At 42.7% G+C, this 17,563-nt stretch overlaps 1 protein-coding gene across 7 annotated transcripts in view; it reads left to right on the forward strand.

Annotated features, from left to right (window-relative positions):
* Window positions 1–17,563, forward strand: part of robo1 (roundabout, axon guidance receptor, homolog 1 (Drosophila)) — a 226,514-nt gene that overhangs the window by 173,223 nt on the left and 35,728 nt on the right. For all 7 annotated transcript variants that reach the window (XM_086262022.1, XM_086262024.1, XM_086262019.1 and 4 more), the window contains 4 exons: window positions 9,453–9,610; window positions 13,986–14,106; window positions 15,749–15,887; window positions 16,041–16,168. In XM_086262022.1, coding sequence (XP_086118148.1) covers window positions 9,453–9,610; window positions 13,986–14,106; window positions 15,749–15,887; window positions 16,041–16,168 — 546 coding nt within the window. The remainder of the gene's footprint in view (window positions 1–9,452; window positions 9,611–13,985; window positions 14,107–15,748; window positions 15,888–16,040; window positions 16,169–17,563) is intronic.

Below are 17,563 nucleotides of genomic sequence, written 5' to 3' on the forward strand. Positions count from 1 at the left end.
CCATTCCTTTCGGCAACACTTCCCACTGTAACAGATCTCCTCTTAGATATGATGTGGACAGCTTTTCATCTTCTCAGGGTTCATCTGGGAAAGTTTAGGGTCCATGTGGAAACCATTGAAATGGGGACGGCAACTGATCAGACAAAGATGTGCCCCTCTGGAGCTGCAACACATGTTTGGATACCAGTACCCTCATTTGCTTTGTCTCACCCTCTTTAACATTCCTGTGCCCTATATCTCTATCCCCTTATCCCCACTTCCCAACTTTTACTTGACCTCTACAAGCTCTTCCTGTCTTTGTCGCTCTTCCTTTCCTCTTTTCCCATCTCCTCTGTGCCTGGTAAAGTGATTGGTGAGGGAACGGGATAGTGGAAATGAAAGTGGCCATGGCGAAAGGCTAAGAGATCTGCTGTAACATTACATTGGACTCCCTAGCGTTTTTTTTTTTTTTTTCTTTCACCATTTTCCTCAGCGCCTGTTTCCCTCGACGCAGCCACTATCACATTACTCCTCCCAGTCACCTCTGCAACACCAACTGATGTAATTCCAGTTTATAGTTCAGACCGACCAAGACACTGCAACAATCGCTCACTCCTACTGTTTCCTAAACCTCCAACAAATTAGACTTTCATTGGAAACTAAGGGTATTAGGCTAAGATTTCCATTACACCAATTTAAGATGAAAGGCTGAATTCTAACTTTTCAGCTTTGAATTAGTGTGTTTGACATATGCTACAAAGGCATCGGTGAAGTTGTGTGTATGCTGGATCTCATTAAGCATGCATTAATAAGGAGTAGTCCAAACAGACTGGCAGCAAAGTGAGTCAGGAGAACTAAAACCCAAGCAAACACACCTACCTGCACATGAGCACTCATATAAACACACTAGATGCTTCAGTATATAAGACAATGGGAGGTTCAGCCAACGTATGGTGAGCAGGAGCTGTTTAATATTTGTGATTTCCATTAACACTCACATGAAGCATAGCCAGAATCTCAGTCACTGTAAACATCACATCCCTCTTTTAACATCAGGATCTCATTCCCCTCACCACGGTGCTGTTTGCACAGCACTGCTATAGAATACCTCTGCTCCGTGTCCATTAGTCTCTGCTGTTATAGCTGATATAGCTTTGTTTTGGGAAGATGGGCAAGAGATTGGAACGAGTATGATTATCTGGTTGTGAGATCTCAGGATAATAGAGAAGTGAAAAGATTTGCAGCAGATGTTTGTGTTTTAAAATCTCTGACAGGGTCACAAAGGGTCAGATGGCACTCTACGGGAAAGCATGCTGTGTTTATGGATGTAATTTCTCTGATGTGTGCTAGCTGCAGTGGACAGCCTGATCTTACAGTACCTCTTTGAGCCCAGGATCATGAGTTTTCCACCCTGTGCAAATAAGCCCGTGTCATTGCACGTCACATCAAATCAGGATTATTTGCGATGACCGTGCTGTCCTGATTGGTAGTAATTCGCTTATGCGTAACTGTATTTTCCCTCTCGTTTTGACGCGCACGGTACACAGATGAAGACGTAAACAAATGCACGTGTAAAAACAGACAAGCACACGGATCTCTGTTCTGCAGCAGGAAGGAAAACAAGTTGCCTCACATCCCCTTTCTCACCACTCATGCTCAAGGGTCTCATGGCTGGTCTTGGTCCTACACAGCTTCTTTGTCATCACAGAGATGAGGAGGGGTCAGGTTTGGAGGAGAGGCTGAGGAGGTCCTGCTCCTTGGGGGATGGGGCTCCAAGTGCCAGGAATGTTAATTGGGAAGATTGTTTTAATAAGGTTCTCATCTTTGCAGATGCTGGGAGAGGGTTAGCTGCTGGGGCCACACAGACAGGAGGGCAGCTCACAGCGCGATATTGTCAGAAAACATAACTGACACAATGTGAACTAAGCCGTGTTAGACACATAGTGGGATTTAGGCACTTGTGGATAGAGATATTCCATGGCTCTTGGCATGTTTACGCCTGCTTTTCTCGAAGTAAAGGGATTTACTATAATGAGCATTCTGTGGTGACAAATGTGTGATCTGCATATCCTCACCAGTTGTGTGTTGTGTAAAATCCTATTACACTGTGAAGACTCAGACTAGCACAGTCTAGCTTGAGCACAGGGTGAGAAGAAAGAACAGCAGCGAGTGAAACTATAAACGCAACGAGAGGGAGAAAAGAGTTCATAAAGGATCAGGTTCACCCAAGCAGCAAAATAACACATTTTCTCACTTACTTCAACTAGTATCTCATTGTGCGTATATGTGGTTTGAGGTTTTGAGATCCATCTTTGAGATTTCTGCCTCTACCCGTGAGTACAAAGTAACCGAATTTTGTTTTTTGGTGCTCACAGTGCTGAAGAATTACATTTAAAAAATTTAAAAGCTTAATGTCTTTTCAATGTGTTTTCCATAATAATAAATAATAATAAATCTAGAGAATTCTTTTAGGATCTACATTATGCAGTTTTAATAGAAAGCATTTGGAAGCCACAGTAAGACTTCAATTCAGAGAAATGACAAGCAGGGCTGCAATATGTCTCTCTGTTGTGTTTGAGAGGGAGAAAGAGCCAAAGAATGAGCGAGCACACAGTACAGGTGTACCTGCTTGTGTGGACGATAGTGTTACACCTGTTCTTTTTTTTTATCTGTGTGCAGAGAGCTGCAGGCTCGGGGCTATACAGTGAGTGGTGAGAGTTAAGTTACACCAGCTCTCAGTTCCTCGTCTTCCTCTGGATGCAAAGCTCCACCTATAGACACCATTATGAATACAAAGTAGAAGTTTTACTCAGATGACGTACATTTAAAAGTAGAGCACAGTCCAGTGAGGCTGGACAAATCCCGAACCCACCAGTTAGGTGTGCACAGAATTGCTGTAGTGGTAATTAAGTGATCTATTGTCAAAAGTGAAGGTAAATCACTGCTCATAAAGTGTATTCATTTACTTGTTTCTCCCATCTTTCTCCCTCATTATTGTTTTAGTGCATAGTGAAACTTCTAAACCAGCAAGAGTGGAAAAAGTATGAATTCCAATAGAAGCAGCATAATGCTTTGGAAAAGTGTTTTGGATTTTTTTTAAGCCTGACCAGTACTGATACTGATTTGAGTGCATTTAATACCCACAATATCTGATGCAGTTTCCACAACAGGTAACAGGCTCTCCCTGAGAATCCAAACAGCCTTGATTACTTTCATATGTAGACAGTGAGTGATCTGTCAGCTCACAAATCCACAAGGAGCTTGTCAATGTTTTTCAGTCATTAAATGAAAATGCGATAATCCTACACAGATGTTTATTGCACAGCTTGCATTGTGGCAGTGGGTGTTCTTATCTGGATTTTATTGGATTTGTATTTTTTTTTCCTTTTTCACAACTTTTTTGGACCGAAAGAGTTGTTCTCGAGTTTTCTTTTCTTTTCTTTCCTCTGAAATTCCTGGCTTTACTGCCCCGGCACTTGAAACACTCTTTATTTTAGTCCAACTCATGCTCACCCAGCACTCCAATCAAACAGGCACTGTTTATTGAACTATGAGGTGCCAAGTCACTCACTCACTCAGTCACTCACATAAACCTGCTTCCCCGCTGCCCTCTGTGCCTTTTGCCATGTTCGCCAAACGCCATCTCGCTCTCCAAGCCTGACGAGAAGACTTATGACCATTTAAACAAACACAGGCACTCAATGGCCTCTCTGTCTGTGCGGCTGTGGGGCAGAATTTCCTTTATGTGGTGCATGTGTGCGCGCCTGTGTGTGAGCACATGTTTGTGTTCTTTATGTACGGACATAATTACTGTTGGATACTGCTGCACATGAGGCCTACATGTGCGTGTTAAAGTGTGTAGAGGGTGAGGTGCCGAGATTGAACCCTCTGCATTGGCAGCTTCGCTGGGCCAGAGCAAGCTCGGACAAGCCCTCTGGTATGTCACCTAAGGGTTCGCAAAGCCATCTGCCCTGCCTGCCAGTGTCAGTTACTGAAATCACTTGGCCTAGTGTAATAAAAATGCCTTTATCCAACACGCGCAAACACATCGGCTAAGCTGGCATATTTCCCTACATGGCTTGGTTTGTATTTATGTGTCTGTGTGTCACCCTCAACAAACCAGTTGTTGAGAAATCTTCCAGTAATGTTAAACCGCAGTGATTCCTCCTTTGTATCTTGATACCAAAGACAAGTAAGACAAGCTGTGAATACATGTTGAGGGCTGTGCCTGAGTTTTCTTTGTTTACAAAAGGACTCCCATACTTTATTGTTCAAGCTAGTTCTGTTTGTAGGAGTAATCGGGACATCCTGTCTCTGCTCCGTGACATGACATCACATTCTGTAGGATGACCTCATGATGTTCAGGGCGTGCAGGTGCAAACCCTAAAGGCCAGTGGGGTAATAGTCCTTCTGCTCTTGTTGACATATTTACGGGTGTGCATGAGATATCTTATGGTCAACCATGCACATAGGCTGTCAAGCATTTTTACTGACGTGACTCTGCAGATGTGACCTCATACTGAATGTCACGGTTGTCTGGGGAGCTTTGATTGGTTTCTATGTGATTTATAAACCCAGACTTTAAATATAAATGCGAAAGCTATGAATCAATTCTTTAAAGAACAAAACATTTACAAGTGGAAAATCTGTGATGGCTTCACGATGATGTCAACTCTTTTTTTCAGCTGCCCTGTTTGTCAGTTTTTATCTCTGTATTTGGATATATATTCATGAGTTGGAAGTTTGTATCTGCAATCATCTGTCCTAGACAGCATTATCTGCCTGCTGTTGGACAGACGGATAAGACTTTCTGCACAGTGGGCAAGAGGAAATAAGCTCAGAGCAGAAGAACGCCAGTCAGATCCAGAAAGAGAGGCGCGTCTGCTGTGTCCAGTCTCTACTCTCTGGTGGTGGGGTCAGAGGGGAGCAAGAAACAAGAAGGAGGCGGGAGGCAGTGATTCTCCAGAGTGCACCAGGAGTCCTGTTATATCTTCACACCCACCAGCAAAAAAACAGATTTATACAGTGCAAGCAGAGACACACAGTATGCACGCCTCTGGCAAATTATCCACCTGCAACAGCCTTTGCAGTGGAGTGCCATGGGTTAACACACCATTGCTATAAGCCTGTCTTTGATATAAGCCGCTCAATGTGTGTGAGCCGAAAGAGAGGTAAGATAAGGGGGTCAAATGCTGAGAGGGGGGAGAGAAATTTAAAGACAAAGTTGGAGATGCATTGAGTGAGCGAATGAGCACTGTCTGTATCGCAGGACAGTGCTGGAGGCAAGGTGAAGAGCATCAGTACGGAAGCATACAACAGAGCCACACTGTGATTAGGCCAGGTTTGTGCTTATGGCGTAAACAACACTCATGATGGGGCAGAGGATTTATGTTGAATAGTCAGTAGAAATGGACTGGAGGGGAGCTCATCCACTGTAAGCTTTAGTTTAATGCACATAAATCCGTTATTTGACCAGAAAAGGAGAGATTTAGTGGATGTTTTCTTTCTTTGTAAACTATTATTCAATATTTCCATTTTTTTAAACATTTCTTATGTACATATTTTGCGTGTACAAAGACTTTAACATCTCAATCATGTTGAATCATAGAGACACTTTAATAGTAAATACTCCTGCAGTGCAAAATAAAAAAAAGAATGGATTTCTGCTACAGCTGAGGATTTAAGCAGTCACCTATAACCAGGAACATTTGGGGCTGCTTAGCCATTTGATATTTTTCTTGGTGTTCGCTGCGCTGCACATTCATCTCTGTCTACTATCCTCAGGTAGTATTTGATGATATTTGGCCCCTGATAGCCCGACAATGTTGCCGCTTGTGAACTTGAACTACCTTGAGGAAACCAGGATGGATAAAAAGGAAGCGGTCCTGCATTATACATCGAGCAGAGTCTCTTCTTCCTTTTGTTTCTACTTTTCTTCTTCCTCTCATTAATTCACTTTCTCCTCTCCTGTCATTCCCGCTGCTTCCGTTGTGGAGATAGCCATGTCCATTCTGTTTTGAGGAAAAAGCCAAAGGCGAGACCCACGCTGTGCTGTGTGTCTCTGTGGGATTGAGTGCGGGTGCCTTCTGATAAACCTTTAATTCCCTGGTGGGTCTGTTTTTTGTATCCCTCTAAAGATTTGTGAAGAGCTTGTTTTACTTGGTTTAATTTCCTCAGAACAAAGCTCATCTGATCTTCCCACCCAGACTGGTGTGTGGCATTAAGTCTTCATTTTCATTAATGTTGGAGGGCAGCACGGGAATCTCATTTTAATTTGACATTTAAACATCTGTTTTCAATTTCCTGAGGAAAAGAGTGTGTGTTTATGTGTGTGAATGAGCGTGTGTGTGTGTGTGTGTGTGTGTGTGTGTGTGTGCACGCATTTGTGTGTGTGGACAGGGGATAGCTTATGGGGGTGATGAACCTGTTAGTTTTCAGAACTGAGAGCAGCCATCTCAGCTGACCTTTAAAGGAGGGTTTGAATGCAAGAAATGATGGCAGCTAATTGCATTAGCTTCAACACAGCTCCAATTTGCTACTGTGGACCTGGAGACAGCTTTATTATACAGTACAATATAGCCCAACAGATGTTTGCCACTACAAGCTAAGACTCTGCTTTGATGAATGATTTTTTCCCCCTTTTTTATGCATAGTCAGCAATTTGTCTTGCAGCAAGCCATGTCAGCCAGGTGAGGTAAAACATGTTTTGTTCTTCCACTCCTGAAAAGAGGAAATGCAGGGCAGAATGCATCCCTTTACCTTGACAAAGCGTATTGATATCTGTCCAGGTCCGGATATCCACTCTGTTCCATCCCATCATCAGCATATTTGTGCAAATCCAGGACGGACAAAGAGGCGTCTTCATGCTGGGACCTGTGACTTTGGCTCATTTCCACATATTAAGCTACAAACTGAAAATCTCTATGTACACGCATACACTCCTCTCTCTCTCTCTCTCTCTCTCTCACACACACACACACACACACACCGAGTTTGGCCCCTCTGTTAATAGCCCAGGAAATATTATCTGCAAGGGGACAGCTGCAGGCTCACTAGAGAGACAGAATGGTAGAGTAGGCTCATTATCCCAAACACAGATACAGACTGCACCGCACACACTTACAGGACAGCACGTAGTGTGAGCGCCTTGCATCACTTCCCCCCACCAGAATTCTGGGTCCCAAAACAGGAGCTGTAAGGGGCGAGCAGAGATATATGTGAATACAGGAAGGAGCAATACTGGATCTTTTATTTACATGAGTTGGAGGGGGCAGGCAAAATGATTCTGCCACAGCCCCAGATCCAGATCTGATGGGGCTTCTGGGGATAGAGTTGGGGCTTTGTACCCCATCCAGATTTCGGTCTGTCTGTCGATCTCACAGACTGTCTGGCTGCCTCTGTCTCCCTCTTGCTCACTCCTCCTCAATCCCAGAGGATTTTGTTTTCCACTACGCAGATGTTCAGCGTTGTCTGCTGTGCTGCACTCAGCTGTGTTTATAACAAAGAGGTGTTGGTTTGGAGGTGGAGAGAGGCCGTGAGGTGGGGGAGTGAGTGCCGTTGAGGGGGGGGGTTCACTGCACTGTTGGTGTAAACACTGAATGATGCCAGCTCTCCCTCGGGCCTCCAACAAGTCAATATAGCATCGTTTTTCCCTCTTTTCCTCCGAGCATATCATTCTTTATTTTCCAGAGGGACAGATGCCTGTGAATATTAGCTCCCTGGCACTGAAAGACTGTATTTACCTCAAAGGAAAAATATGATTTCCCTCATATCTTCAATGTACAGATTCTTGATCAGTATCAATCACTGTCTCCAACTGATGCAGCATATTTATACCTTGGTACATTAGGTTGACTTTTACAATAATCCTCTTAAGGACAAGCTGGATTTGCTGATACAAACAGAGACAGTTTCTTCAGATGGAGCTGGTGCTCTAATGGATCGGATGTTTGGTGTTTACATTCCTGAATGACTCGATCTGCTATTAACCATACAGCATGAACTCGGCCCACAGCTGCACTGCTGAGTGTGAGATGAATTAGAGTGAGAGGCTGAAAAGTTAGGGAGTTACACACGTAATTGCCTTTCAACTGTATACAGCACAGTGTGTATAGATCTGCGGACCCATGCCTTCTCTTGATGGTGCAATGGCAAATAACTCACAAAATATCCAGTGAATCCTTTTGCTTTGTTTCTGATAAATGCTGCCGCATGCTTTGGAATTTAGATGCTTCTGGGGAGGCGTGGGTGTGATTAGGCAACAGGACTGTGGAAGCCATTACAGGCCATCTTCCTCTAAAACAAAGTTCCTTTTAATGGACTGAATACTCAGTGTTACAAGAAACAGAGAGCAGTATCTGGGCTTGCCAATGACCAATTAAGTGCTTAAAGGGTTTAGTCAGGAATTTGTAGGCTGTCAGTAGGTGAGGGGTCCTTCGGTGACTTGAGAGCAAGCTAAGGAGCCTGAGACAAAAAGATAGCTAAAGTGCAACTTTTATCCTCAAAATGCAGACAGAACAACTTGCACATAATTTTCAGGTTTTACCTACAGATAGCAATGCACACGCACACAGTGCCTTGATCTTCCCTACTCTGTGTGTGGCCTGAATTTCAGGATACAGACACTGTTTTTATATATTTTATATGTATATATGCATTGGAGCTGGAAACATGATTACTGGCACACACTGTCTGCCAAAAGGAGCTTGTTGCTTTTTCATAACCTTCTCTCCGCTCAATAAACCTCCAGTTTATCTTTAACACTGCACATTATGAGCTCATTGATATGAAGTTTGTCTGCCTCTCAGAAAGTGGATTTGCATTGATCTACTTTGTTGCGACGTCCACTTATTAATGATATTAATCTACTAGTCTGATTAGGCAGGGAGGCAAAGACTAATGATTTTTAGGTGCAGCCACGTATACAGAACTACTCAGTTCATATTTTAAAACCTCCACATCTATTCGTTATCAAATTACTCTCCACAAGAAATAATTAAATGACAAACAGTGGAACTCGTGTATCCAAAAAAAATCAAAATCCATGGCTGTGTCATCTATTTTAAAGCACTCCAGCAGGGGAAATCAAAAAGACAGGAGTGGCAGTGATCTACGGCAGGCTTTCAAGCATGTTAAAATAGAATGGGTGCATGAATTCAGAATATCTAAATATGAAAGGTCAAGGAGAGATGAAGATGCAATAACAGACACACTCTTTAGTACACAATGATCCTCTGCATGGAGTAAATCAGAAGCGAGATATGCTCAACATTTTGTCATTTGATGCAGAGCCAGTTTTGTGTGTTAAGACAACTTGACTTAAAGCGTTGTTTTTTTGTTGTTGTTGTTGTTTTTAAAAAAAAAACACACCTCAATAGCGTGCTTCTTTCGTTCTTTCTTTTTCATACCATCCCCAGAGGGAAACATTTTAGCATTTCATTAAATGTTTCCCTTTTTTGTGTGTTTTCTCGTAGTTCTACGTGACGACTTCAGACAAAATCCTGCAGATGTGATTGTGGCTGCGGGGGAGCCGGCAGTCCTGGAGTGTCAACCTCCTCGTGGACATCCTGAACCCACCATATCATGGAAAAAAGATGGAGTGAATATTGATGACAGAGATGAGAGAATCACTGTAAGTAACTGTTATCGCTGACATGTGCTGAAGCTTAGAGACTGCTTTGTATATGTCTGTTTAAATCTATGAGAGAGAATGACCTAGTACTCTAGGTCAAGTCATTACCACCACCTCAGCGTTTGTTGAAAGATTGATTTGTTCGGCTCATTATTCACAAATAGCAATTCCCAAACCCAAAATACCCAATCTTGATGCCTTCTGCACTTAATAACTGAGGTATGGAATTAGTCTTGCTCCATTAGCTGGCAGCATTGCATTGATTAGGGATGGCCTACTGGTGAAATCAACCAGGAGAAGTGTAGATCAGGAGGGGAGAAATGAGCTGACTGGAATCGAAGAAAGTTGCACTCAGCAGCAGCAGGACTGACTGCAGAATCAAAACAACAACTATCTGCATTTACAACCAAACCACCAATTATTCAGTTTAATTAAAATAGCACCCAGGCCAGCACAACAGTATCAGTCAGCTCTACATGCTTGCTTACTGAAGATGTTTCTTGATTATCCCTAGCTTAAACACTTTGTAGCAAACACAAGTTTGTGTCTGTAGTAATTGTTCTTGAGCAGGAGATTTTTACTTGGGTTTAATTATACTGCGCTCGCTAGAAGTAAGTCAAACTCAGCAGTTGGCTAACATAAGCAGGCAGTGAGTAGGCAGTAGTTAGTAGTGCGCCTGGATCACATTTTAACAATCTGACTAGATGGATTTTAAGATTCTGGCTGCACATTGTACAATTTTTAGGCAATCAAAGAATTTGGCCCCCCAAGTGCTGACAAAGTGCTGAACTTCACTGTACAGTCGTGGAAAATCTAATCTTGCCCAGATAATAAATATAAGCTACTAATAAAGATGTTCCACTCAGTATGCCTGCAGTCTGTCGCTGAAAAACCAGCCTGGGCTACTTGTGCACAATAAAATAAAACTTTCTGGGCAGGTCAGAATTGTGATTTATCGCTGCTGGCTATCTTTAGCGGAGAGCTGTTCATGACTGAACACAGTTTTGCACAGCGAGGGTGAGTTGAGGTTGGATATATTGAGTCCCAAGCTCTTTAACAGTGTAGCTGTTCTTTCTCAGTTTTTTTTTCCTAAGCCGCACATTCAGGAAATCTGGACGCTGCACAGCATAATTGAAAGAAACAAGCGCATAATCTGGTTTAAAGAGAATTAAATCATATCTGTCTCTGAGTTTAGTCAGTTGTCACTGAGGAGCACGAAAATTTCACTACACAGTGGACCTTGTTGACTGGAGGAATTTAGTATAGTATTTGCTCATTCAAATAGTGCATATCTGGCCATTGTATGCACAGCAGCTATCTTTGCCCGCTGTTGCATCACAGATAGTGTTCTCTCCTTAAACTGACATCAAAACTATTCATGTTCAGCATTTGATCTTCTGTAAAATAAAAGGAATGTTAATCTCTGTCATCCTTTACCCTTTCAGTTTTGGTTATTATCTACTGGACTACCTCATACTTTGAAGATAAGGCAGTCCTGTTTCATCTCCGTGTCATGCATGCCTCACACACACGTTCTTCCACCTAATCATGTTTGTGCCTATTTAAGAACAACACGGATAAACTGTTCCTGTTTCTGCAATAATACTGATTTTACACCCAGAATAGTGGAAGCTATGACTTTTGTCTGCTGTTGGATGAAATTCTCTGAGTAAACGTTTTCAATGCTGCTGCTTGATGACTCAGTTGTGTCCTTGTAGCTTGGAGCAATGTTGGGCCTTCTGAGGAACTAAAAACAGTCTGGACCAGCTGGTGTTGCTCACTGTAAACTTCCTGTCAAGTACAAAACTGTACAGATTGAGTGTTCCCAAATGACCATTTTAAAAGTAGCGCCAGACGTCATGAATGGCAATCGGAATATGTGTAATCAACTGTGGTGACAGATGTTAACAGATCAAGTTGTATTAGAAATAGAAAAATCATACGGCAAGCTTGTTTATGGTATAGTAAATTTGGTTGCAATGAATGACCATAGAGGGAGAAGCAGAGGTCTTTTTAATGTAATGAACAGCTGAGCTCGTCAAACCCCACCCCATCTAGTCTGCATTGTTATGTTTGTTTCAATCCACTTCTCCCACCATGCAGCATGCTTAAACGTGCAGTCTCCTTGGTGATCACTGTTGATCAGAGCAAGGTCCCAAACCACCTGCAGTGGGGATTTTCTCTCTGCACTGCACTTTATACTGGGTTTGGGATGGCTTGGATTTACTGGATATAGCTTAAAAAGGAGGGAATTAACTCCAGAAAGGAAGAGAGAGCGCACGGAATTCTTCTGTGTGCTATCTATTTTAGCCAGCTATACGTAAACACCTACTGCACACTGCGTGCCGTGACACACATGGATCCAGCACGGCATTAAAACCACCTGCCTGATATTGTATACGTCCCTACTTTGTGCGCCATTTCACATATATTCATGACTTCATGCAAAAGGTTTCCCACAGCCATAAAAAGTAAGTTACCCTGCTGCTGTGCCACTAGCAGCAGCTGGCCACATCCCTCTCAACTCTGTCTAAATGGTCTTCCAGGAACAATAAGGGAGGGACAACTAAATAGAAAAAGAAAAAGTATTTAAGCCTAGACCATTGTCTCGTTAGAGAGAGAGTCTGCCGGCAGCATCATAAATGGCCAAAATGCAGCACATTGTCCTTCTCGTTTTGTGCTGTAGTTGTGGCTAATTATCGGCCTGGAAAATGAACTGCTGTGTGAATACCAACAGAGTTGGTGCTGAATGGGGGGCTTTTGCATTATCAGCATTGCCAAATGACATGAGACAAAAGGCAACAGGATAGTGCCATCTCCCTCTACTGCAGGGATAATGGTCAGATTGTTGGGGCTTTCAGCAGCCAGTGTGCTGCACTGTGTTGTGTTGAGAGGATATGCATGCAGGAAAAAAAAGAGGGCCGCTGCTACATTCATTTACTTTAGCCAGCTCTCAGAGTCCCTGCTGCTCTGGCACTCCAAATATGCCTGCAGAGAATGGGAAACTGCCACAGACTCACAGAGGTAAGGATATGGATAGAGGGAACAGGGGCCTTAAGTGGTTCCTCATGTCAAAGCCCTGTGGAACCAACAGTACACCCCCTCTTTCTCTGCTGCATGGTCTGCCCTGACCTTGGGCCTTTGTGAGTGTCACAGTGTTTTAGCTGTTAAGCCTTTCCTCAAACAAACAGTAACATAATGATACTTCAAACCCCTCCAGCACCACAGGGTGCCCTAAATAAGCCAGGCTTCCAAGCCTCTTCAAGTCCCTCTGCCTCCTGCTTTACCATGAATATTAATCAGGGGTGAAGGGCCGAGGAATGCCGCAGAACCAGAAGAATGTGTCTGCTGTCCAAAGTTGTCCTTCAAGAAAGTTAAACTTATTGCAACTACTTTACAAAAACAGATGAAAACACGCTGTTTGAGGTATAGATGAGATGCCCTAGCACGCATGTGACTACATGTGTAACTGGGCTTAACACGGTGGTCATGGCTGAAGCAGATTGTTGCAATATTGTGTGTCAAGTTCTCTGTCAGGTGTTCCCTAATGAAGCTATCCATTACATGCTTGCAGAGGGTGGTCCTGGTCTTGCAGGCTGATGTGTGCATTTAAAACCTTAAGCTTTATCAGGGCACAGAGATCACCGTGCACCGTGCTATTGTGTGCATCTCTGCTGACTGGCACGGTTGTCAGCAGAGAGAAGGGCTGAGGGGCCTGTGCTGGGACCAGGACTGCTTTTCCGACTGCCTGAGAACAAAGCATCTCCTCTGGCCTGTAATCAAAGCCCTGGGAAATAACAGACATGACATTCACCTGGACAAACACACATTTTCTCCTCTGTGTGTGGGTGTGTATACGTGTATGTAGTTCATGTGTGCTTGAATGAACGTCCACTTGCTCTCACTTGTAGTTGTATGAACGTACATAAAAAATAATAAAAAAATGCCTCAGGTGTTACCTCAGTGAGCTGTGGTTCTGCTGGATTTGAAAAGTATTCTTTAGCTTGGCGAGAAACAGGTCAGCTGATAGTGGCTTAGAGTCAAGTTCAATATGACTGCAAACAGCATAAAACAACTAAAGACTAAAGTCATCCGGTTGGACTGTGTCTCCGTAAGCTCAAAGCAAAAACCCAGTGAAAAGCCTCTTTCCCATCAAGCCATTATATGTTTGTGAGTGCATTTTATCACGGTGTTGTAATGGGCTTTTGGTGCATAAATGCTCGCTGGAATTCTTGAGTGCAATCAGGAAATGTTTCCTAATGTTTGGGCTTTGCTGTTTTCTGTGTGTCAACAACAAGTCCCAAGTGTCTCTCAGACTAATATTGCCATTTTTCTCTCCATACAAAGCCTATCACCTTCTCTTCTGCTTTCACAGATACGTGGAGGGAAATTGATGATTACAAATGCCCGGAAAAGCGATGCTGGGAAGTATGTGTGCGTCGGCACAAATATGGTTGGAGAACGTGAAAGCGAAATAGCTGAACTTACAGTGCTTGGTATGTACCTCAGATTTTTGTCTATTTTTCTGCTTCTAATGCTACCCCCAAAACATGCAACAGCCACACACTTTTCTTTTTTTTGGCCTGCAGAATAAAAACAAAGGTCCAGATGTTAAGCTATGATCGTCTCCCTCCCAGGTTACTAAATGGTGTCACTGACCTTTATCAGATGAAGTGTGAGATTACCTCCAATCTCACACTTCATTATGAATCTCAGGCTGTTCTCTGCAGCTTCCCTGCAAACCAGCTGCATCTTGTTTCACCGTCACTGACCTCTGACCCTGACTCTCTCTGGCCTAAGCACAGAACATGTCCAGACTCCTGATTTTTAGCATCATCTTCTTCACTTCCTTTATTTCCTTTCCCCAGAAACCTTGTCAAGATAAGAAAATTACAGTGAAATAAACTCAGAATACATAAGGGCTACCTACTCCTTCTACTTTTCTGAGTGTCATAATCAAGAAATTCTTCATTTAAGTTCTTAGTTGTCCTTACAACTTACATTTGTTTAAATGTTCATTAATATGTATTGCCCCTCTTTCTAAATAAATTAAAAAACAACAACAACAACAACTAACCATGGTATGTGGCTGTGGTTCAGGAGGTACAGCAGGTCATCTACTAATTGGAATGTTGGTGGTTTCATCCCTGGATGTTCCAGTCTGTTTGCCAAAGTATCCTTGGGCAGGATAATGAACCCAGAGTTACTCAAATGCATTAATCGGGTGTGTATGTGAATGTTAGATAGAAGCTGAATGAGACCTATATAAAAAGTGCATTGCCTGCTCGAGTAGAAGAGCACTATATAAGAACCAGTCCATTCACCATGTCCCATCTGATGGAATGTGTTAAGACTAAGAGATATGAATTTCTTATTTTTCAATATTATAAATTACTAATATAATTTTTTTTTTTTTTTTTTTTTAACTTTTGTGACTTGTTGAGCAGAGAGAGTCGGACCGAGAGTGGTATATACCATCTGGCTTCTATAGTATACTGGATTTTGTCTTATAGGTGTCTATCTTTGTTGGGGTGGGATTCAAATATTGCTATAGCTTGGATCCATGATGGATTTACAAATAAAAATACTCTAGCACCAAACATCAATATTTGGGCACATGCAGGTGCTCTAAATTGATTTCCCAAGCAATTTGACTTTCAAAAGTCAAGTTCCCTTTACTTTGCCCTACTTTACCAGATAAGCGGCACCACAAAGATTCAATGTAAGCTCATTGAATCTTTGTGGTGGCGCTTATCTGGTAAAGTAGGGCAAAGTAAAGGGAAGTTGCACTAAAAAGAGAGAAAATGGTGAACAGCAGAGGAAGGCAAATCAGAAAACTCATTTACTGAACTGACACGTACTAGAAACTGAATAATAATGAGAGATTATATTAGCATGAACACTGACAGCTTGGTTTAAATAAATACAAAACGACTGTTTTTGCCTTTTCTTTTCTTTTTTTGTTTTTAAACTTTCTCCACTGTGATTTATTTTTAGTTGTTTTTTTTTGTTTTTTTTGGACGGATCTGAGATTTTTTTATGTTTTTTTTTATGGAATCAAAGCTTCAGCTCTATTAAAAAAAACATGATTGAAGGACTGCTGTGTGTTCATTTACGTGCTCTTTTTCATCTCTGCAGAGCGTCCCAGCTTTGTCCGTCGCCCGAGTAGCCAGGTGGTGTTAGTGGACCAAAGCGTAGAGTTCAGGTGTGAGGCCCGTGGCGATCCAGTTCCCACTGTTCGCTGGAGGAAAGATGATGGTGATCTGCCGAAAGGAAGGTCTGACTCATCAACTGGTCCCCTTTCATCCCACAATACCTGCCTAAGTCACACACTCCCTGTCTTTGTTTGATCCACCCTCGCTTTTGTCTTTGTCTGCAACTGTTTTTGTCTTTGACAACATGTGATATATGAGTACCTGTTTTAATCTAGGTATGAAATTCGCGAGGACCACACCCTGAAGATCCGTCGTCTGGTCTCTGCTGATGTGGGCTCCTACACATGTGTGGCAGAAAATATGGTGGGCAAGGCGGAGGCATCAGCTACGCTCACTGTCCACGGTAAGACAAAATACTCCTGTAGTCCTACAAATATGTTATTCATGGCCCCTTGGACAGCTATTCTGAATTCATTTCCATTTTGGGTTATTGTGCTGCCTGATTTAAATGCAGTTTAGCCCAGCTACGGTGCAATAATGGTCTTCAGCTTTAGCGCCACATGGTCATCACTTTCAGCTATTCTCTCTCAATTAGCTGATTGATTTCTAATAAAACAAAACGCAAAAATCCATAACAGCTGTAGAGAGCACATGGGAGCTCGGCTGTAATCGATTTCATTTGCCCTATACAAGTGGCATTACTCCGGAGGCCTGTCTTCCTTCACATTTTAAGATGTACAATAGTATTTGTGAAAATATGGAATATCTCAGTGCCTCCAGTAGCCGTCTCTACTGGATGTCTTATTAACACAGTTGGAATATAAAGCAGCTGGTCACAGAGTATGAACATTCAGAAAGAAACCATTCAGAGGAATTGGGGGCTGGGATCACCCCCCAAACCCTCCTGAGAATCAGAGGAACACAGAGACCATTTAACGGCAAACTAAGGGGGAATGCTGAGAGTCGGGTGAGACAAGACGGGTGGGAAGGAGGGGGGAGCTTAGTGGTGTTGGATGGAAGGGCAGTGAGTATGTTGGTCATGGAGGTGCCTCACCAATGATGCAGAACAGGTTGGGATTTGGGGCTGGGGGCAATTGTGGTGAAGAGGATAGAGGGGGAGAAAGAATTCTCCAGTGAGGTCAGTCATATTAATGTCACTACCAGCAGTCTGCACAGCCGAGATTTAAGGAGACAAGGCAATTCTATTCCTCTGCCAACCCCCACATGTTTAAAAAAAGATACTTCATCCTCACATGGCTACCCTTTGCAATTATTTCTTGCTTTTCTCCACAAGACAGCGATCTTTAGATTGGTTTGAGGAGCAAGATTAGGCACACCTGCCAATAAACCCGTCAATAAATCTACTTCTCTTATTGCCTTTTTTCATTCTTTCTCTCTCCCTGATGAAAGCTTAGTTAATGAAAGGGAACAGCATTGATGCACCAGTTCAATAAGCTGTTCTCCTGAGCAAGGGTCATATTAGAAATTCTAAAACCTCTCCTGTCCTGAGTGGAAATTAAATGTCTTAACCTCGGGCCAGTTCCCTGCTGTGTGGAGAAGGAGAGAAGCAAAGCCCTGACCCTCTTTTAATACATTACTGTTTGCCCACATATTATAAGAGTTAGAAAGGTACAAAAAAACACTTAAACTACAAAGAAAAACCACCTCCACAGAGTTAGAAACCAATTTTTTCTCTCCAAGTGTAACACCAGGTGAATAGCATGTAATTTAAATCATATGACTCCTTGAGCTAATGCTATGGTTAAATCCAACGATGGCTGATGCCTAAACCCAAGTT

Source organism: Aulonocara sp. 'chitande type north' Nkhata Bay, linkage group LG14 (assembly GCF_057382095.1).
Source record: "Aulonocara sp. 'chitande type north' Nkhata Bay isolate Kocher_YH1m ecotype deep benthic linkage group LG14, A_spYH_male_GT1.1, whole genome shotgun sequence".
Lineage (NCBI taxonomy): Eukaryota > Metazoa > Chordata > Actinopteri > Cichliformes > Cichlidae > Aulonocara > Aulonocara sp. 'chitande type north' Nkhata Bay.